Source organism: Coloeus monedula (genome assembly GCF_965178545.1).
Source record: "Coloeus monedula genome assembly, chromosome: 2".
NCBI lineage: Eukaryota > Metazoa > Chordata > Aves > Passeriformes > Corvidae > Coloeus > Coloeus monedula.
Window position 1 is genome coordinate 119907547 of NC_138782.1, and position 21578 is coordinate 119929124.

General features: G+C 56.5%; 1 protein-coding gene across 7 annotated transcripts in view; it reads left to right on the forward strand.

Moving 5' to 3' along the window:
* The window catches only part of DTNB (dystrobrevin beta), a 129767-nt gene that overhangs the window by 69566 nt on the left and 38623 nt on the right, over positions 1-21578 (forward strand). For 5 of the 7 annotated variants that reach the window (XM_082303294.1, XM_082303297.1, XM_082303295.1 and 2 more), the window contains 3 exons: positions 835-948; positions 3139-3235; positions 9545-9565. In XM_082303294.1, the coding sequence (XP_082159420.1) occupies positions 835-948; positions 3139-3235; positions 9545-9565 (232 nt within the window). The remainder of the gene's footprint in view (positions 1-834; positions 949-3138; positions 3236-9544; positions 9566-21578) is intronic. The other 2 variants (XM_082303296.1, XM_082303298.1) reach the window with 1 other exon arrangement.

Sequence of the window (21578 nt, forward strand, 5' to 3'; positions counted from 1 at the left end):
CCCTGTGCCTGGCTGGCAGGGAGAGCCTGCTGTCTGCACAGCCCTGTCCCGAGGCACCCTCAGCAGTGGGAAAATGCTGCTCCAGGGAAGTTTGGAGCAGAACCAGTTCCTGGAGAGCAGGAACAGCTTGGTCCTGGCACCGCTGTAGCTTCAGTGCTCTACCAAGAGACCTTGCAGGTATTTGGAATGATTCCTGGAGATCCTGGATAAGGGAGCTCTCACTCAGTGCTGGTGGGAAGCCCTGCCAGGAGAGCAGCTCAGCAGTTTTGTCAGGAAGGAGAGCTGGAGGTGATACTCTGCTCTTGGAAGGGTTTCATCCCTGCTGGGCTGAGGGAGTCCTTGGCCGCCCTCCCTCTGCACAGGACACAGTGACCTGAGCTGTGGTGCTGCCTGGGCCCTTTCCCTCTGGGACACCTTGAGGGTTTCTGTTCCAGTGAGCTGTGGCTCTCCCTGCCTCGGGAAGGGGAGTGGGATCTCCCCAGTGCTGCTCCAGAGCCCTTCCTGCAGCACCTGCAGGGCAGGGAGTGCTGCAGTTGGAACCTTTGTCCCCCTGGAACGCTCTCTGAGCCTGTTCTGCGTGGGGGGGTTGGAGACACATTGCCATGAGTGATCCCATCCTCACGAAGGAGTAAATTCTCCATGTCCTGCAGCGATTCCCAGGGCTGTGCTCACATCCCTGTCCTGGCTGTGAGTCTGTGCCAGCTACGCGTGAACAGAACCCCTGGGCTTGGGCTGGGCGCTGACAGAATGAGCCTGAAGGGCTGCAAAGGTGCTCAGGAGCAGGGCAGACACTGAGCTTTGTCCTTCTTTCACCCCCCTCTGTCCCTTCCCCAGGGAGATCCTGCAGGAGATTCAGCGGCTCCGGCTGGAACATGAACAGGCCTCTCAGCCCACCCCCGAGAAGGCCCAGCAGAACCCGACCCTGCTGGCTGAGCTCAGGCTCCTGCGGTAATGGGACACTGGGATGGGCTGGGGTGGGCTGGAATGGGCTGAGCTGGGCTGGAATGGACCAGGTTGGGATGGGCTGGAATGGGCTGGAATAGAATGGGCTGGGATGGGCCAGGCTGGGCTGGAATGGAATGGGCCAGGCTGGGCTGGAATGGGCTAGCTGGAATAGGCTGGGCTGGAATGGGCTGGAATAGGCTGGGCTGGGCTGGAATGGGCTGGAATGGTCTGAGCTGGGCTGGAATGGGCCAGGCAGGGCTGGGCCAGGGGCACTGGAGAGGCAGCTTCTGGCAGGGCCATTCCACAGGCAGGGCTCTGAGGGCTGGGGCAGCATCTGGAGCTTTCAGTGGGTTTAGGAGTAAATAAAAACGTCTCTTCAAATGAATGCTGTTTGTACAGTTCAGGAAAGTGCTGGTGAAGGAGAGATCAGTAGGACTGGGTGATCCTGCAGGTGTTTTCCAGCCTCAGGGACTCTCTGATCCTGAGACTCACTGCCTGTGGGGTTTCCCCCGTGGCCTTCCTGGTGCCACAGGCACACAGAGCATCAGCTCTGCCACCCCAAACCCTCACTCCTCGAGGAATTCCCGCAGCGGGGGTCACAGCTGGCAGGTTATCTGGGATGGGAAGGTGCTTCCCAAGTTCCAGACGCTTCCCAGCCTGGGCAGGATGATTGGAATGTGATTGTCTGTAAGCACCAGCCACCAGATGATCTCAGTTCTGCGTAGAACTCAGGCTGTGAAAGCAGGGGAATGATAATCCATGGAAAATCGTGTCCCAGGTTTGAAACTCTGCAGGCAGCCCGTGGGGATGAGTCAGCTCCAGCACTGCTGGCAGGTGTGACCTTGGGGGAGGCACTGGATCCGTGTCCTGGCAGATCCCTGCCTGGAAGTGCAGCTGTGCCTGACTCCTCCTGCCTGCAGGACCAGGGAACCTGGAATCCTGGAATGGTTTGGGATGGAAGGGACCTCAGAGCCCACCCAGTGCCACCCCTGCCATGGCAGGGACACCTCCCACTGTCCCAGGCTGTTCCAAACCCCAATGTCCAGCCTGGCCTTGGGCACTGCCAGGGATCCAGGGGCAGCCCCAGCTGCTCTGGGCACCCTGTGCCAGGGCCTGCCCACCCTCCCAGGGAACAATTCCTTCCCAATATCCCATCCAGCCCTGCCCTCTGGCACTGGGAAGCCATTCCCTGTGTCCTGGCTCTCCAGGCCCTGGTGAAGATTCCCACTTTGGCTTCCTTGTAGGCCCTTCCAGATCCTTAATTTAAGGAGCACAGTCTTTGACATACAGAAAGCTCCCGAAAGGAACACCCAGCTGGTTAATATTTGTTAATATTCCAGAGTTTTCTGTCCTTTAAAGAAGGGCCCTGTTGCTAGAATTCCCGGGATGGGTTATCCATGGTGTCACGAAGGCATTCCGAGGTTCAGCCTGCAGTAGGTGATGTTTTAGCTTGGCATTGAGACGTTCTGGTGCCCACGAGAATCACTGCAGGCGAATAAAGAATCCCTTCCATGCTGCTTTTCCCTGAGGCCGTTAATCACCTCCCATGGCTGGATCTGTGGGGCCCAGCTCCCTTGGGGGCAGGCTGACGTCTGCCTTTGAGCCGCTCCTTCTGTTACTCACTCCTTGCTTTTTATAAACACAAACCCGAGCCTCAGAGTCAGGATTCCTGAAATAGCTCCAGACAGGTTTTGTGCAGCCAAGGGAAGGGAAGGTCATTCCCGTGCTGCTGCTGTTGTCACCGGGGTGCTGGTGCAGGGAACGTGTCCCTGCTGCTCCATCCCTCCACAGGGCACAGCTTTTCCTCTCCAGACATCTGCAGCCTTCCCTCCTCTTTCATTTCCCTCTGCCTTTCCTCCCGTAGCTCATCCTGGTTTGTCTGAGCTCCACAGGATGCCGGGCTCTGATGCTCGGAGAGTTCTTAAAAGGAAGAAAAAAGTGGAGTTTTTCCTCAAAATGCTCAGCTCCTGAGCAGGGCTTCCCTCTGCCCGTGGCTGGGAGCAGATCTCTGCGGTTGGGGGGAGCAGGGAATTGTCACCTCCAGGTTCATGAGCTGAGCCTCACTCCAGGTTTTTAAATGGGGAGCAGGACAATGATGGGACTCAAAGACACTTTTACACAGGAGAATTCCCTGAGGAGGTTTGAAACACCGTGAGTTTATCTTCTGCCTCTTTCTCCCCATTGCTGGCACAGGCAGAGGAAGGATGAGCTGGAGCAGAGGATGTCAGCACTTCAGGAGAGCAGAAGAGAACTGATGGTGCAGCTGGAAGGGCTGATGAAGCTGCTCAAAGTAAGGAACCTCCTGTGGGAAAGGCAGCACATCCCTCCCTTTCCCGGGTGCTTTGGGATCCCTGCTTTGCTGTCACACCCCAAAAACCCTTCCCGAGGAGCAGGACGAGTTTGCCAAAAGCCATTTCCATCCCAGCTCTGTCTGGGGTGCAGGGGCTCCGTGTTTTTCCAGGTTTGTGTGGTTTAAATACCCAGAGCCCGAGACTGGGAGGGGTTTAAAGCAGTTTGGTTTGGTACCTGGGGCAGCAGCTCGGTACTTCCCACTCTCAGCAGGAATTAAACTGGGAGCAGGACAGGATGTGACTCCCAGGGACAAGGAGCTGACCCTGCACTGCCCCTGCCACATGTGGGGGTTGTGTTTGAGGGTTCTGCTGTCGGCTCTGAGCTCCAGCAGACATCATGGTTTGGGTTTCTCACGAGGGTCCTGTGCTGTTTTTATGGAGCCCCCCCTGGGCTGAGCTCCCAGCTGTGACTGGAGTGGGAAATTCTGTTACACCTTTATTCTTTCCCTGTTTAAATGAAACAAGATATAAAGCAAAGGGCAAAGCCTTGGTCTCAGAGAGGTTTTGGTGCAAGACAAGGTGCCCCGAAGGTGCTGTGGGAGTGGGGGAGGAGGGAGAGACCTGGCAGTGGTGACAGTGGCAGGGCAGTGGTGGCAGTGGCTCAGGGGGTGACAGATCAGCTGGAGGCACATCTGGATGGTTCCAGGAAAATTCAGAACTTCTCTGCACTCGGAAGGGACAAATGAATTCCCAGTGTCTGTAGCCAGAAGTGCCATCACTCCTCAGCCTGGGCTTGTATCCTGGGGGAGGAATTCCTACCCCTGCCCTTTATCCTGGGGCAGGGATGTCCCTACAGGAGGTGATGGTCAAACACCCTCAGCAGTGCCTGGTTTATTCCCTCTCCCTGTGCACCTGAGCGCTCTCCATGTTTGGGAATTCTGCTTTTCCTTAGCCAGTGCTTCTGCTCTGTGATTTTCCTGCTCAGCCTATAAATGTCTGACTTCTAAAAACACAGAAATCTTGGAATCCCAGAATGCTCTGGGTTGGAAGGGACTTGAAAGCTCACCCAGGTGGCAGGAACACCTCCCACTGTCCCAGGCTGCTCCCAGCCCCAGTGTCCAGCCTGGCCTTGGGCACTGCCAGGGATCCAGGGGCAGCCCCAGCTGCTCTGGGCACCCTGTGCCAGGGCCTGCCCACCCTCCCAGGGAACAATTCCTGCCCAATCTCCCATCCAGCCCTGCCCTCTGGCACTGGGAAGCCATTCCCTGTGTCCTGTCCCTCCAGCCCTTGTCCCCAGTCCCTCTCCAGCTCCCTTGCAGTTACCAAATTTGTTCAAAAACTTTATCCAGCAAATGGGACTGGATAGAAGGGGAAGCTTTATCCCCATGAGGATGCCCAGGCCATGGGCTGGGCCCACAGAGGCTGCACCAGCTCCATCCTCGGGGGTTCCCCAGACCCCACTGCCAGAGCCCTGAGGTTCAGTGGAGCTGTTCCGAGCAGGGGGCTGGGCTGGAGCCCTCCCGAGGTCCCTTCCCACCTGGGTCACCCCAGGAGCTGTGAGCACTGGGGTTATTTGGTCCCACACCTTGCACAATGGGGTTGTTTGCATTTCCCCCCCAGAGCTCCCTGCGGAGCACCGCAGCTTCTCCTTGATTAAAGCGTCTTCCAGAGAGACATCTGCTCTGGAGCTGCACAAATCCAAAGTGGAAATTTCCCTGCCAATGCAAATGTGCCTGAACAGTTAAAAATTTATGCCTGGTTTTCAGTTTGAGTTGGGTTTGCACCCATTGGTTCTCCCTCGTTAAATCCGGGAGCACTTTGCCCCCCTGAGTTTTGCCTACGCAGACACTTCCTCAGCTCAGCCGAGGCGCCTCTCACTCAGGGACTTAAATCACTCACACAGGGACAGCAGAGCCCCTCACAATCCCCTGCCCCACTCTTTTCATGGATGGGTCCTTTGCCCTGCCCAGGTTTTGAATGTGTTTTACATTTGGGAAAAGCGAGCTGGAGTTTGAATTCTTCCCTGACCCCCAGCAGCCAGAGGGGCTTCAGTGCTCTTCCTCGCTGGGTTCCCTGCTGTCCTGTGGGAGCCCTCAGTCCCCAGCCCTCCCACCACAGCTTTATTTTGTGGTGAGGCTGTTGTGGGTAAATCCTGTGTCTCTGCAGTGCCTGCAGAAGCCAAGCTTGGGATACATTCAGATAACAAAATCGGCTTTTCTTGGCAAGACTTCCTTTCCTGAAGTTCTAAAGCGTCTGTGTTACCTGGAAGGGGGGCCCTGGGTCAGCATTTCTGATACAGAAATGTGAATAAAGGAATGACAGGGTCAGGTCACAGAATCCCAGAATGGTTTGGGTGGGAAGGGACCTCAGAGCTCATCCAGTGCCACCCCTGCCATGGGCAGGGACACCTCCCACTGTCCCAGGCTGCTCCCAGCCCCAATGTCCAGCCTGGCCTTGGGCACTGCCAGGGATCCAGGGGCAGCCCCAGCTGCTCTGGGCACCCTGTGCCAGGGCCTGCCCACCCTCCCAGGGAACAATTCCTGCCCAATATCCCATCCAGCCCTGCCCTCTGGCAGTGGGAAGCCATTCCCTGTGTCCTGTCCCTCCGTGCCTTGTCCCCAGTCCCTCTCCAGCTCTCCTGGAGCCCCTTCAGGCCCTGCAAGGTCCCAATTATGTCACCCCAAATCTTCTCTTATTTAAGTTGTCTCACCTCCCTGTTTGAATATCCACACCCCAGTCCTGGGCATTCCAAGATCCATCACAAATCCCCTGCCCTGCCCCAGGTAGCTCCTCGCTCAGGTAATTATTTTAAGCTGCAAGTTCCCCAGCCTGCTGATCTAAAAATATCATTTCTAGTAGATACTTCTGACACCTTTTCTCATTATTGGTGTCAGAGCTTCCCTGTCTGCTGGTGCAGACTCCGGGGGGAGGGATGAGGCAGACACAGGGATCCCTCCTGCCCTGGTTGGGATGTCACCCCCGGCCCCAGAGCAGCGGCGCTGCCTCGAGGCTCTCTTTTGTTCCTGATGTTGGTGTTTATTTCCAGCTCTCCTTTTCAGTGGTTTTAGCCCTGCCAGACACGATTTTTCGCCGCCAGGTTTTAGCTTCTCTCATCACTTGGAGCTTTTCAAAACTGTTCATGTATAATTTACATCAGCTGTTAAGCTTTTATGGGTTTTTTTCCATTTTCTTATGCAGGATTTTTTACATTTTTAATGCTGCCTTCATTTCACCATTTAGGGCTGGATTCAGCTCACCCAGCTCTGCTCATCTGAGGGTTTGGGGCCTCAAATCCCTCTCTGAAGAAAAGGACAGTGAGGAAAGACCTTGAAGGTGTCAACAGTTTCCCCCTGAGGGGCAGCTCTGATCCCTGCTCCCTGTGACGGGGACAGGACCCAGGGAACGGGGACAGGACCCAGGGAACGGCTGCAGCTGTGTCAGGGGGGTTTGGGATGGAGATCAGGGAAAGGTTCTTCCCCCCGAGGGTGCTGGGCACTGCCCAGGCTCCCCAGGGAATGGGCACGGCCCCGAGGCTGCCAGAGCTCCAGGAGCGTTGGGACAGCGCTGCCAGGGATGCCCAGGGTGGGGTTGTTGGGGGGTCTGTGCAGGGCCAGGGGCTGGGCTGGGTGATCCTGGTGGGTCCCTCCCAACTCAGGACATTCCATGATTCCAGGAAAGCCCATCTTTGGAAGGCCATCTGTAGCTGTCCTCTGGAGGTCCTTCCATTTTCCCCACGCTGTGATGGTTGGACTCAGGGCAGGGAAATGCCCTGGAATAAGGTCCCTTCCAAGCCAGACCACTCTGGTTCTGTGATCTCTGACCATTTCTGATCCTGTTACCTCTGACCACTCTGGTTCTGTGATCTCTGACCATTTCTGATCCTGTTACCTCTGACCACTCTGGTTCTGTGATCTCTGACCATTTCTGATCCTGTTATCTCTGACCACTCTGGTTCTGTGATCCCTGACCATTTCTGATCCTGTTATCTCTGACCACTCTGGTTCTGTGATCCCTGACCATTTCTGATCCTGTGATCCCTGACCATTTCTGGTTCTGTGATCTCTGACCCCTCTGGTTGTTTGTGCAGAATTCCTCAAACCCCCTGGGCTGTCCTGCCCTGATGCTCCTGGGCCCTCACAGGGAGCTCCCCAGGCCGCTGCAATTGAGAGCCAGTGTTGGGTTTTGCATGGAGGGACTTCCACAAATCATCCCCAGCCAGTGTTGACACCTCTGTCCAGGGTTCCAGTTGTAGGAATTTCATGGAGTCGCAGACTGCATTGGGAGGGAAGGAAGGGAAGAGAGGCTGTGGCTGCCCCTGGATCCCTGGCAGTGTCCAAGGCCAGGCTGGACGGGGCCTGGAGCACCCTGGGATAGTGGAAGGTGTCCCTGCCCATGGATTCGAGGTGGGATTTAAGGTCCCTCCCCACCCAAGCCGTTCTGGGATTGTGGCTCCATCCAGGCTTGCCTTGGCTTTCCCTTTTCCCGCAGCCTCCTGCAGTCCCCGGGTGCGTGGCTGGCCCGGCCCCGATGAGCATTCCGTGGGGAGCACTGTCTGCTCCTCCCAGGGCTCTCACTGTCAGCTCCACGGAAATCCAGCAGACAGATCCCATTTCACCGCTTCCATTTCCTCCACGGCAATTTCCTCGCGGCTGCTCCGGTGATTTATCCCTGCACTGCTCAGCCCAGCGAGCTCCAGCCCTCCTGACAGGGCTTTTTCACATCTGTACTTAATGCCAAAGCCTCATTTTTCAAACTAACAACTTTTTTGAGGAATGGGGATCATTTAAGATCTTTTCCCTGACCTGGCTCCCCATCTGGTCCCGCGAGTCCCGGTGCTGGTGGGAGGCACAGCGGGAAATGTGGGCTATGGGAACAGCAGCACCGGCCCCACTGCCAGCACTGAGCAGAGCCAGACCCCACATCTGCCAAACACCACCACAGACACACCTGAAAGAACCCCAGGTCTTGGGAGAAAACCCCAGAAATACCTGCTCAAAACCGTGGAATTGCCCCCAGCCCTTCCCAGGCCCCTCTGCAGGGCTCGGTGGGAAAACAGCTTTCAGTGGTCAGGGAGGAGAAGCTGCTTTAAATTAAGGGAAAGGGTCTGGTTAATCCTGCTCGGCCGGGAGATCAGTGAGGGAAGGCTGATAAATGTGTTCGTGGATTTCCAGGCCAGAAGGAGCTTTTATCCCCTGAACTGTAATTCCGTGACCTGAATTTCTGGGGGGCTGTGCGTGGCCGTGGTCCCGCTGCCCCCTGCGCTGCCCGGCCGAGCGAGGCCGCGGTGCGGGGGGTCACCTGAAACTGCTGGAATTGCTGCTTTGGGAGAGACCAGGGTCCCCCACACAGGGTTGGACCCGTGGTGCTTCTTGGCTGTGAGAGGACAAAACCCATGGAAATGTCTGAATTACCAAGGAAATTCTGGACTAGGTGACATTTTGCTCACTCCCAGCAATTCTCCTGCAGCTGAAGGCAGGATGTGCCTCCACCAGCCCAGGCCCGATCACAGAGAACATTTCCCTGCTTCAAAAGGGGATAAATTCACCTGTATTTCACCTTTTTTTGTCCTCCAGGCTAGGAGTGATCCGACCTGAGACGATCTGCAGTGCAGGAATTGCTCTCTCTGCACATCTTGCCTTACTCAGCATCTCTGGTGCCTTTCCCTCAGTGTGTCCCCTCCCAGACCTGGTTCCTCTGCCCTTGCAATTCCCAGTGGCAGAGGTCCTGGAGTGCCCAGGGGAGCTGACCAAGGGGATGTTTTGCCTCTGAGGCTGTGGCAGCTGGGCTCTGTGCTGGCACATTTGTGTGTTTGGACTCTCCCAATGGTAGTTCCAGACTTCAGGGGATGGATCTGGTGTTCATTGGCTTGAGGGCAGCTCGAGAGGCCTCTGAGTCTGGAGAAGGAGAGGATCACAGGATCATGGAATGGTTTGGGCTGGAAGGGACCATGAAGCCCATCCAGTTCCCCCTGCCATGGGCAGGGACACCTTCCCCTGCCCCAGGCTGAAGGCAGTAAAGGTCCTGCCTAAAGGAGCAGATATGCCCTGGATATCCTGTCCTGTGTCGCAGCCCTGGGATGTCCATCCCACGTGTTTGGCCAACACCAGGGGCCCCTTTCATGGGACAGATGTCACCTGTGCCCCCCCAGCCCTCATGTCCTGTGTCCTCAGCTCCTGTCGTGCTGCAGGCGCTGGCACCGTGTGCCATGTTCTGTTCTTTCACTGGGTATTTTGTGTGAAAATGACCATTTTCACATGATAATTAATCTTTCCTCTCTCTCTTCACCTTTTTCTCTTGCCGACGTCTAGGAAGAAGAGCAAAAGCAGGCAGTAAGTTGACTTCACTTTGTAGGTGATCTGATTTTTTTTTTTTCTTCCTGCATGAAATCCATTTTCTGTTAATTGGCTTGTATGCAAATAAACCCTGGGAATGGGGGGCCTTTTCCTCTCAGGAGTTCGGGAGCAGGCTCCCAGCAGAGCATGGTCTGTGTGTCCCGGAGCTGCTCCTCTCGCCCTTCCCAGGGAGATTTGCTGGAATCATGCATGGCCACGCAGGGCTGAAAGCAGGGATTCTCTGCTGGCTTCAAACCTGATTTTGTGGGAGATTCTTGGGAGTGTTCCGTGTGCTAAGAAAGCTTTCTTGTCTCTTCAGGAATCCTTTAATTTGCCTCCTTGCCACATACAAGTCCATGCATGAAAACTAATTAATGACTTAATATTCTGGGCATGGATCCATATCCTTCAGCCCTGACAGAGTCTCCTTGAATGAGTCCCAGAGTGCTCGTTGCAAACAGGATGAGTAAAGGAAAGGAGACAAGAACGCCTTGGCTTTGTTGCCGTTTGATTCCCATTTTCTCTGCCCGCCTGCTCAAAGCCAAGTCCTGTGTTACTTTCGGGATCCACTCCAGAGGGAGCCCTTCTGCTTTCCTCGGAAACAGCCAGATGTTCAATGTCTGCTCTCCAGCAGAGCATTTGCAGCGTTTTCGAACATGGTTTCCTTTACACCCAAAGCTTTAATGACCATTAATCCGTGTTCTGCACCGTCGGGGATTTCATGTGTTGTTTCTCACGGGCGTAACTGGATACTGGATACGGTGGCTGGAAATCCTGGGGACTTGTTTTTTGTAGGGAAGTACACACTTTGGGGTAGCAGCTATTGCTGAGAACACTTCAGTTCTACATGTGCGTTTGGTGACTCCTGGAGGGGCTTTTGATGCTGTTCTGTCACAGTTTGAGGTGGTGGTGAGTGGGCACCTTCCCTTGGAGCCCTGTTCATCATCAGGTGATCATGGAATCCTGGAATGGTTTGGGTGGGAAGGGGCCTTAAACCTCATCCTGTTCCACCCCTGCCATGGGCAGGGACACCTTCCCCTGCCCCAGGCTGCTCCAAGCCCTGTCCAGCCTGGCCTTGGGCACTGCCAGGGATCCAGGGGCAGCCCCAGCTGCTCTGGGACGCCTGTTCAGTGCCTCACCCCCCTCACAGGGAAGAATTTGTCCTCCTGTCCAATCCAAACCTCTCCCTGGGTTTGCTGAGGCACCTGGCAGGAGAGATTTGGTTTATGGAAGGGACCAGGCTGCAGCACGTGGCAGGAGCTTCAAGGAACGTCCTGGGGGATGGAGAACCCCCCAGACACGGCCATCCCTGTTCTGCAGCTTCTAACAGTGCCAGTGGAATGCCGTGCTGCGTGTCCTTCTCCTACCCAGCTCCATTCCCAGCAATAATCCTCTGCAGGGAAAGGCCATGCTGTGTATTAGCTCGATTTTCCTGTGCTGTGCTTTCATCTGGGTTATGGACATAGAAAAAGGGTAAATATGAGATCAGGGAAGGAGTTGACCAGTTTTACATCCCTTTTTTCCCTGGAACGCTGTGTCAGGAGGAGGATAATGAGCCAAAAGAATAATGTCAGCACAGTGACATTCCGTACAGGCCCATTCCTTTGGAATCAGGAATGAAGGAGCCAAAACTGATTAAAAGCTCAAGAAAGGCAGATTTTGACCAACCAAGGGACACCTTGCTGGGCTGTAGGAATTGAAACTTTGCGTCCTTCCTTTGCATGGCCTGGAGTGGCCTGAGTGACCTTCTCCCCTCGGCTGTGACGGTGCAGCCTGGAAAGGTTGGAAGTCCCAGGATGGGCTGCCCCACTTGGCTGAGAAACACACACAAGTCCCAGCCTGGCTGGGTGGGAAGGCAGCTCTGGAGAGCACTCAGACCATCTCCTGTGCCCAGAACAGGCTGCTGGGGCTTTGTCCATTGCTGTGGAAGCATCAAACCCCAGACTGTGGGGTTGGGAAGGACCTTCAAGCTCATCTGGTTCCATCCCCAGCCCTGGGCAGGGACACCTCCCACTGTCCCAGGTTGTTCCAAGCCCCAGTGTCCAGCCTGGCCTTGTATGAGGGCGAGTGTGGGGCAGCTCTGGGTGCTGAGGAAGAGAAGGCCCAGGTGTCTCAGGGAGCTGGGGATCCTCTCAGCCCCTGGCGAGGGGGGCTGGCTGTGTGGGGGCAGCAGGAGCTTCTGTGAAGGGTGAAGGCAAATAAAGCAGAACTGTCGTGGGTTTGGAGCAGCAGCACATCAAGAGCAGCAATGGCATCCACTTGGGGAATCTGTGATCTTCCTCCGCCTGCGGCTGCAGGTCCCTTTCTGCCTCGGTCAGGCGTTTGTGGCAAGTCATAAGGAACTTCTATCAGGAAAGAGGCACTGGTTCTGATCCTGGCACTTACAGGGAAGTCCAGTCACCTCTGTGCCCTGTGTTCAGAGCTGATCTTCCATCAAGGCTTGGGCAGTTTCTGTCCCAGGCTCGGGGGCCAGTCCTGGGCACACGCTGGAGAAGCAGAGCCTTGTGTGGAGATGTCACTGCAGTGACGGAGTCTGGAGCCACGTGGTGCTCGTGGCCCACCACGCTGTTCCCCACCACTGCTGGGATTGTTGTGTCCCAGCTAGTAAAATCCTAATTTACACCAGGACCCTTTCCATGTCACAGCTGGTGAGAAGCTTGGATAATCTGCTAAATATTAAACCCCCTTTGTTTTGTAGTCGAAGGAACAGCCGTAGGAGCTGCTCAGCATCCAGAGGAACGTTGCAGGGATTCCCGAGGATGTGCATCACAGGGATGGTGTCCTTGGCGTGTCCTACAATCCCTACAACAAACCCAGAGCAGCGGCAGGAGCTCCAGCGGCAGAGAACGGCCCTAATGCTGAACAGGCCCAGAAACAGCTTCCAGCTGAGGGGCTGGAACACTGGAGTGGAATCTCTTCCCTCAGGAGGTGGTGGGAGCCATGGGAACAGCAGAGCAGAGGGGCTCAGGAATCACAGGGTTGAGTTACCCAGCAGAAGAAGTGGATGTGTGCTCACCCAGCAAGCCCTGTGAAGCTGTGGATTCGTGGGAGGGTTTCTCCTCAGCCCCATGGAGAGGGAGTCAGGAGCTCCCAGTTTCCTCCCATGGTTCAGACTGGCTGTTTAGAGACTTCCCAGCAGTGCCAGGGCACATCCCCTTAATGAGCTGCACCACCTCAGCCATGGCTACAGCAATGCTGGGCCTGGGCAACCACCCTGATGAGCCCTGCGTCCTTCCCAAGGGATGTGGAGCCCTGTGAGTGGGGAATTCCCAACTTCCCAGAGCCCTGTGCCACCTGAAGGAGCCTCGTGTCCATATGGGAATCTGAGACTGCTGCTCAGTTCTGCATCCAAAGGACCAGAGGTGGAGTTCCCATCCCTGGGGGTGTCCCAGGAAGGGCTGGAGGTGGCACTCAGTACCCTGGGCTGGGGACAAGGTGGACATCAAGCACAGCTTGGACTGGATGCTCTGGGAGGGCTTTTCCAGCCTCAGGGATTCTGTGACTCCTCAGCCTCCCAGAGCTGTGTTGGGAATGGTGTGCCCTGAGCTGTGTCACAGCAGCGAGCATTCCACACCTGGGCCCTGACAATGGCCTTGCTCCAGCGCCAGCAACGCTCCTGTGTCCGGTTCAGCCCAGGGATGGGGACAGACAGAGCTCTGGGACGGGCTTGGGGCAGCTGCTCCACTCAGTGCCACGTCTGTGGCTCTCCTGGAGGCACCATCGAACCCTAGAGCGGTGTGGGGGGGAAGGGACCTGAAAACCCATCCAGTTCCTCTCCTGCCGTGGGCAGGGACACTGCCACTATCCCAGGGTGCCTGGATCAAACCTAGAAGGGCTCCCAAAGGAGCCCGTGAGCCTCAGGGCTGTAGGGATGCAGCTCTCCGTGGCACTGGAGTTTATCCGTCAGCAGAGGTTCTGAAGGGAGGGCTGGGCCTGTGCTGCCATCAGAGGGATGAGCACCTCACCCCCCTCCTTAGCTGGCAGCACTGCCCGTGGCAGAGTTTGGGATGAGTTTGCTGAGTTTGGGGTGTGAGGAGGAGGCTTGGCAGGAACAGCCATGGGTCCGTGTCAGGATTCCCGTCTGGGAGGGTTTGCTCTGGAGGATCTCCACTGTCCTGGGGTGGCTGAGTCAGGTAAGAGACAAATCCCTGCACCGTGGGGATTCCTGGAGCAGTGGGGTGGAGGTGGTGCCTGCAGGAGACCTGGTGTCCATCTGGAGGGAAAGAATCCCCATCTCCCCTCACTCCTGGAGCACTGAGGGATTTCTCTGGGCTCGGGGAGCCGTGCCCAGCCCCTTCTGCCATCTGTGCCAAGCTCGGTGGGCAGAGCTAAGAGGATTTGGAGAGGGACTGGGGACAAGGGCTGGAGGGACAGGACACAGGGAATGGCTTCCACTGCCAGAGGGCAGGGCTGGATGGGAGATTGGGAAGGAATTGTTCCCTGGGAGGGTGGGCAGGCCCTGGCACAGGGTGCCCAGAGCAGCTGGGGCTGCCCCTGGATCCCTGGCAGTGCCCAAGGCCAGGCTGGACATTGGGGCTGGGAGCAGCCTGGGACAGTGGGAGGTGTCCCTGCCCATGGCAGGGCTGGCACTGGGTGATCTTTAAGGTCCCTTCCCACCCAAACCATTCTGGGATGCTCGACTGGGGTGGGATCCCTGTTGGTGCAGAGGGGCTCTTGTGCCCCGTTCCCGGTTCCCAAGCACACAGGGAGGGAGGGAGGGAGCGTTATCACACCCAGGCTGGGAAGCAGAGAGCGCCTGGATGGGTTGAGCCCTGCTCTGTAGCGAGCAGAGGGGTTTTCCAGGCTGGGGAGAGCTGTCAGAGCCGGGTGGTTTCTCCTGGGCCCGCGCAGAGGGAACAGCCAGCAGGCAGAGCGGCCTCTGCCCGTCCGCTCCATTCATGCCTTCCCTGAATCACATTCCTCGGCCCTTAATCACGGCTTGGATCCCACAGCTACAAACAGGCAGGAGTTTGTTCACTTTCTTGCCTTCTGAGCCCTGCCTTCACTCGAGTCACGGCTGCCAAGTCCAAGTCACAGCTCTGGAGCCGCTGCCCGGAGGAACAAAGCTCCAGGCACAGGCTCTGCCTGCCTGGACTGGGGGAACTCCCCTTGGGAGGGTCCTTCAAACCCCGCTGTTGGGGTGGGCTCCATTTTCTAACCAGCTCCCCTGTCAGGGGCTGCCTGGAAATGGTTCCACTTTCACCCTCTGGAGGTTTCTGGTTTTGTACCTTTGTGTTCTGAGGCGCGTTGTGGGAAACGGAGCGGTGTGAGAGGGCTTCCAGCAGGACGTGCAGTTCCTGTGGGTTTAGTGGGGACACTTGTCAGGTTGGTGATGTGCCCCACGGGCTCAGGGGGCTCCAGGAGCCCCGAGGGCTCGTAGCTGTGGTCAGTGTATTCCCCGTATGAGGAGCCCTTGCTGGAGAGGACTTGGAAATCCTTCAGAATCTCCTGGGATTCTGGGTCGGGAATATGTGGAAGCTGTGCATGGTGCATCCCGTGGTGCCTGTGGGGGGGGTCTCCAGGATGGTTAAACACAGGCAGTTCTCCCTTGTTTCAGCAGCGGGCCCTGGGTGCCCCGGGCAGCACCGAGCCCAGGACGTGCCATGGCAGGGTGACACAGGGCAGCCTCGTGTCCCAGCACCGTGCCAGCCTCCCTAATGCAGGTCCCCAGGGAGGCCAGGGACTCCTTTAGCACCTTTAGAGCCCCTTGCAGGGCCTAAAGGGGCTCCAGGAGAGCTGCAGAGGGACTGGGGACAAGGCATGGAGGGACAGGACACAGGGAATGGCTTCCCACTGCCAGAGGGCAGGGCTGGATGGGATACTGGGGAGGAATTTTTCCCTGGGAGGGTGGGCAGGCCCTGGCACAGGGTGCCCAGAGCAGCTGGGGCTGCCCCTGGATCCCTGGCAGCGCCCAAGGCCAGGCTGGACATTGGGGCTGGGAGCAGCCTGGGACAGTGGGAGGTGTCCCTGCCCATGGCAGGGGTGGCACTGGGTGGGCTTTAAGGCCCTTTCCAACCCCAACCATTCCACCCTCCTGTGATTCCACACCGTGCCAAAGCAGCCCTCAGCATCCAAGGCCATCATGTGTTCAGGCCCGACCTGACCTGGGATGTGGAGGTGCCTGGGAGCAGCTCTGGAGCCAAGCCCAGGGCTGAGCTGTCCCCACGTCTGTGACCAGGACAAGCCACAGGCGGGTGAGCCCAGGGGCCACGGAGTCGGAGCAGGGTCTGGGAGGGCTCTGAGCAGGGGCTGGGGCCGGGGGGTACCAACAACAGCTTTATCCAGCAGCCCCCTCAAGGGAAATTCAGCTTCTCAGCCATTCCACAGCACTTCCAAATCCCCAGCTCTGCTCGTGGCCTGCCCAGGGCTCAGTGTCACAATGAGCAGCAAAGCCGGCCTGAAGCATTCCCCTCCTGTGCCAGGAGGGCTGTGAGGGGCACAGCAGAGCCCTGGCATCATCCTGCTCAAACCCAGCATTCCTGGGAAGGGGCTGGAGCCCGGAGCTCCTGTGGCTGCTGCAGCACTGACCCGCCCAGGTCTTTGGGAGATGCTGGTCCAGCCTGGAAGGGGCTGGATGCAGTTCCCAGGGCTGCTGATTTTGTGTCAGCCATTAAAGCTCCTTGGCAGGAAATAGGGATGAGCACTGGTGGGACAGGGAGGGTGTGAGAGCAGGGGCACAGCAGGCCCAGACCCTTTGGAGCCATGAGAGGAGAGGATGGTTTGTGTCAGAGCGGAGCAGGGGGAACATCCCAGAGCAGCAGGAACGTCCCAGAGCAGCAGGAATGTCCCAGAGCAGCAGGAACGTCCCAGAGCAGCAGGAACATCCCAGAGCAGCAGGAACATCCCAGAGCAGCAGGAATGTTCCAAAGGCTGACAAGCAGCGTCCCTGCAGAGTTACTGAATATTTAGAACCATGAATTCACTGCTTAGGTTTATCTTGTAGGAATCAGCAAATCCCAGAGTGGTTTGGGTGGGAGGGACCTCAGAGCCCATCCAGTGCCACCCCTGCCATGGGCAGGGACACCTCCCACTGTCCCAGGCTGCTCCCAGCCCCAATGTCCAGCCTGGCCTTGGAGATTTGATCAATCCCCGTTAAAGATCTCTTTGACAAGATCAGTGGGATTTTTACTGAAGATACTCTCCCACTCTGTGGGTGTTTCCACCCTTTGTCCCCTGTTCCTGAGGATTTGCTGTGATGTGTTGGTGGCATTTCGCATTTCCCATCAACGTTTCCACGGAGCCATTTGTTGCCACTTTTGGGGACAGATATTCCCGAGCCTGTGGCAGTTGTGTTTCCATTGTGGGGAGATGGCTGCGATGACTGGAGAGATGTTCTACAAGGATTTGCATTTGTTTTGGCAAGATCTGATTTTCCTTGGTGTTTGTTTAGTCCCTGGGAAATGTGATGCTGCTGATGAGTTTGGCAGGACCCATGACAGAATCCTGGAATAATCTCCTCCGACGTATTTTCTTTGGGCCTGGGCTGTAAGTGGTTAAACGATCGTCCTTGTGGAGTCCAGGATGTGAAATATTTATTGCTTCCCTGCTGAATTTCGTAGCCATGCTGACTCTTCTGAAACAATGCTTTCCTCACTCTGCAGTCAAGTGCTCCAGCACGTAACCGAGCCGGGGGAAGCGCAGGCAGCGCGTGCTCCTCCTTCGGATGCGATCCAGCACACGCTCCATTCCCTGCACTTCCGATCCTCCTGCTGGCCCGAAGCACCAGCTTGGCACCCAAATGCACCTGACTGGTGCCACAAAGAGTGGATCCAGCAGCTTTTCCATCGCGTTTTAATCTCAGCCAAGCCCCAGAACTGAACATTTTCCCGTTGCTCCGTGTGGAATTGTGTCCGTTTCAGAGACAGGGAAAGCTGACACTTTTTTAGGTGCTCAGGAATGTCCACCAAGGTGTTGATGAAACTGAAGTGAGAGCCTTTGCTGGTGTCTTGGCTGTCACCTGGAGAAGGGGCTGCTTGCAGAGTCACAGGATGGTTTGGGTGGGAAGGGACCTTAAATCCCACCCCATTCCACCCCCTGCCATGGGCAGGGACACCTCCCACTATCCCAGGCTGCTCCAAGTTCCATCCAACCTGGCCTGGGACACTGCCAGGGATGAGGTGTCCACAAAAACTTCTCTTTTTGTGGACTTCAGAAGTTATTCACAAAAATCCTTCCATCCACAGTCACGGAAAATCCGGCAGAAGCCAACATTGCCTCGGCAGATCTCCGTCCCACGGCGCTCCTGGCAGGGGAACATCTGTGGAGCTGACCTGCCCCCACCCCGTGGGCTGGGGGTGAATAATGCTCCTAATGCCCAGTAACTCAATTGCAGAGGAATTAATATTAACCGTGTTTCTCTGGGTGCATCTGCAATACTTTCCCTGGGATCATTATCCAGCCTGGAAGGGTAATCAAAGCCACGTGAAGGACATCTGGATCCACTGTTGCTTTATGTGGCACCTGGCCCTTATTAATAGTAATGAGGAAATGGCAGTTTGGGATTTCTTGACCTCACATGAAATCCATTTCACTGGGCAAAGGTTGCTAACAGATGGCAGCAATTTGGGGCTCCGTTCATCATCTGTTGCACAGACTTTATTGCTCCGGTTTGGCCCTTTCCTCTGTTGGGAACGATCCCTTTTTCCACCTCGTCTCTTTACAAGGGTTGTCTTTTTCAAAGGGAGCCCTGGAACATCTTGTTAAAGCATGTTCTGTGCAGCACCAGGGTTTAGGTATGGCCTGACACGACCAAACGATGCTGTTGAGCATAAATCACTCCTTTACTAACTGCGCTGTAAACTTCTGTCTTTTTGAAGTCGGTGGTTTCTTCGGCGCTCTTGGCCCCCCTCCAGTTTGTTCTTTACCTCCCCAGCCCACAAATACACTTTTGCACTCGGGCTTGGAGCAGAGGGAAGAGCTACAGGGAGACACGGCCCTGTGACTGCCAACATGATGCGCTGGAAACGTGGGGGCTGCTCAGCTGGAGGAGAAAAGGTTCTGTGGAGACCTCACAGCACCTTGCAGGACCTGAAGGGAGATGGAGAAGGACCTTTCCTCGGGGGTGTAATGATAGGGGCAAGGAGCAATGGGCTCAAACTGAAAGAGGGGAAATTTGGATTAGCTATTGCAAAAGAATTGTTCCCTGGGAGGGTGGGCAGGCCCTGGCACAGGGTGCCCAGAGCAGCTGGGGCTGCCCCTGGATCCCTGGCAGTGCCCAAGGCCAGGCTGGACATTGGGGCTGGGAGCAGCCTGGGACAGTGGGAGGTGTCCCTGCCCATGGCAGGGGTGGCACTGGATGGGCTTTAAGGTCCCTCCCAACCCAAACCATTCCATGGATCTGTGGTTCAGGCTCAGACCCGTTGGGGTGTTCATGTCCCCAGGGTCTGAGCCGTGTCCCCAGGGAGCTGGTGCTGGTGGGACAGGGTTGGAAGGGCCTGTGACACCTGCAAGAGGATTTGCATCTTGGTCTCTGCCTTGCTGTTGTCACACTGGGGCTGATTCATGGAATCACACAATCCCAGAGGGTGGAGAAGCCCTGTGAGACCACTGAGCCCAACCATCCCCAGCACTGCCACAGCCACCACTGCCCATCCACGGGGCTTTGAAATCCCTGCAGGGATGGGACTCCACCCCTGCCCTGGGCAGCTGTGCCAGGGCTGGACAGCCCTATCCAGGAAGGAATTCTTCCCAATTACTGTTCAATTATCCTTCGAAGACATCCCAGGCGTGGCAGAGAGAGATCTCTGTGCCCCTTGCTCGTATGTTGGCTGAAGGTGTTTGGGCGTCTCCTCTCTGGCCAAGGATCTCCTTGACAAATGGGACCAATTATGGCTCTGCTGGAAGAGTAAAACCTTTTAACTATGGGGGTTTTTTTGCTTTTTTGTAGCTGTAGCTGATTTGAAGCAGGCTAGAAGCAAGATAAAGACGCTTAGAAAATACAGGCCTGGTGCTGTTTGGCATTACAGAAATATTCTGGATTTGAGGCCTTGGGAACGATGGGGTTGGATGTGGCTGGCTCAGATGTGGTGTCAGCCACGACAGAGATGGCTTCCCCCTGTGCTTGGTGGCCACTGCACTGCGACAGCACCGATTCACAGCGTGCTGCCGGGAAATGACAGCGCCGCACGTCGCCCAACGCCGGCGTAAACACTGCACGGCGCTACGAGGGGAAAAGCTGTACCTGGAATCAATTTATCCACAGTGCTGCCTCCAAACAGTCCTACCTAAGGCCTGACTGTATGGAATATCGGTTCCAGCTGCAGCTTTGGCCTCGCGTGATGCTTTCAGCCTGAAACCTCTTGGGGTTTTTTATTTATCAAAGCGAAATGAAAGTTGTTCTAACAACCAGAATTGTCGTGTAATCCAAATTGGGTTTACAGAGAAGTGCTCGTATTGTATTTGTGATTTAGCCGTGATTTACTGCTGTAAATACCCCTCCAGTTCCGCCAGCCTGAAGCAGATGCGCTTAAATCCACAAAGAATTAAAGCAGCAGAGAAATAGAAAATCTCGGTGTTTTAACTGATGTAGTTTAGGGGAAGTGTCCCAGGCCAGGCAGGATGGGGCTTGGAGCAGCCTGGGACAGTGGGAGGTGTCCCTGCCCATGGCAGGGGTGGCACTGGATGGGCTTTGAGGTCCCTTCCCACCAAACCATTCACCTGATTCTATGCTCAGGTGAACATTAGTTTTCTTTTCTCCGACCCTTCCTCTGTTGAATTTCACCAAGTGGAGGTGAAGGAGGTGCTTTGAAAAAGATTGGAATTCCTGGGCCTGGAAAAGCACCGTCAGCACTGCCCCTCCCCACCACTGCCCCTCCCCACCGTGGGGCTCATTTGGACACAGCACAGGTTTGCTTCCAGCAGCCTCCGTTCTCCAGATCGTTGGCAGCTTAATCCTGCGTTTCTGACGGCATTAACGAGCCCATCAGATTAACTCAAGCACAGAATTCCCGGAGATCTGCACCCTGTACGTGAGGCTGTGCTGTGATGATGCCCTGGGCACTCACACGTGTCAGGCTGCGCATCCTGACCAGGATCGTGGGATCACAGACTGCTCTGGGTGGGAAAGGACCCCAAAGCCCATCCAGTGCCAGCCCTGCCATGGGCAGGGACACCTCCCACTGTCCCAGGCTGCTCCCAGCCCCAATGTCCAGCCTGGCCTTGGGCACTGCCAGGGATCCAGGGGCAGCCCCAGCTGCTCTGGGCACCCTGTGCCAGGGCCTGCCCACCCTCCCAGCCAGGAATTCCTGTCCAGCCTCCCTCCAGGGAAGCTCTTGGTGGGATAGGGCACAATGACTTGATGTGGGTGTCTGTGACACAAGGAGATCAGGCTTGATGCCCACAAGGTCTCTCCCAGCTCTGTGCTGCCCTAAGAAGCAGGAGGAGACTGAAGGTTATTGGGAGAATCTGTGAATTTTAGGGGCTCTAGAGGTGCGGCCTGGTCACGGTCCATGAGCCCCCGAGGAGGTGGGATGCTGTGGGGGGTGTCCAGCCACGCTGCTGTGCTGGCCTGCAGGCCACCCATGTTCCCAGGGCTGGAGATGGAGCCCAGCCTGTCTGCCAGGGTGGCAGAACCTTGTCCCATCCCCAGCTCCCTCCTGGATGTGTGGCTGCCCTGGGAAGCCCATTGCTCACAGACAATTGCCCACGTTCCTCTGTGTCCCCGGGGATTCTCCTCCTCCTGAAGGCCCGAGGTGGCACCCAGGAACACGGGAGCTCCCAAGGCTGCTCAGACAGCAGGAGACATTTCTGGGGCCACGAGCAGCATGGAGCGATGGTAGAACATCCGTGCTGTGGGGTTGGGCTTCCCTAGGAAAGGGAATGAGGGGAGCAGTGTGGATCTTTAGGGAGCTGGTGTTCACTGGGGGGATGTGTGAGCCCCGTGCCTGACACCCCCGCTGGAACCAGCACGGCTCGGGCACGGCTGATGGTCCAGAGGCAAAATCCCAGATCCCAGCAGGGAGCGTCGGTCCGTGTGCTGCTGGGGGCGGTGCTGGCTTTGGGAACCACCAGA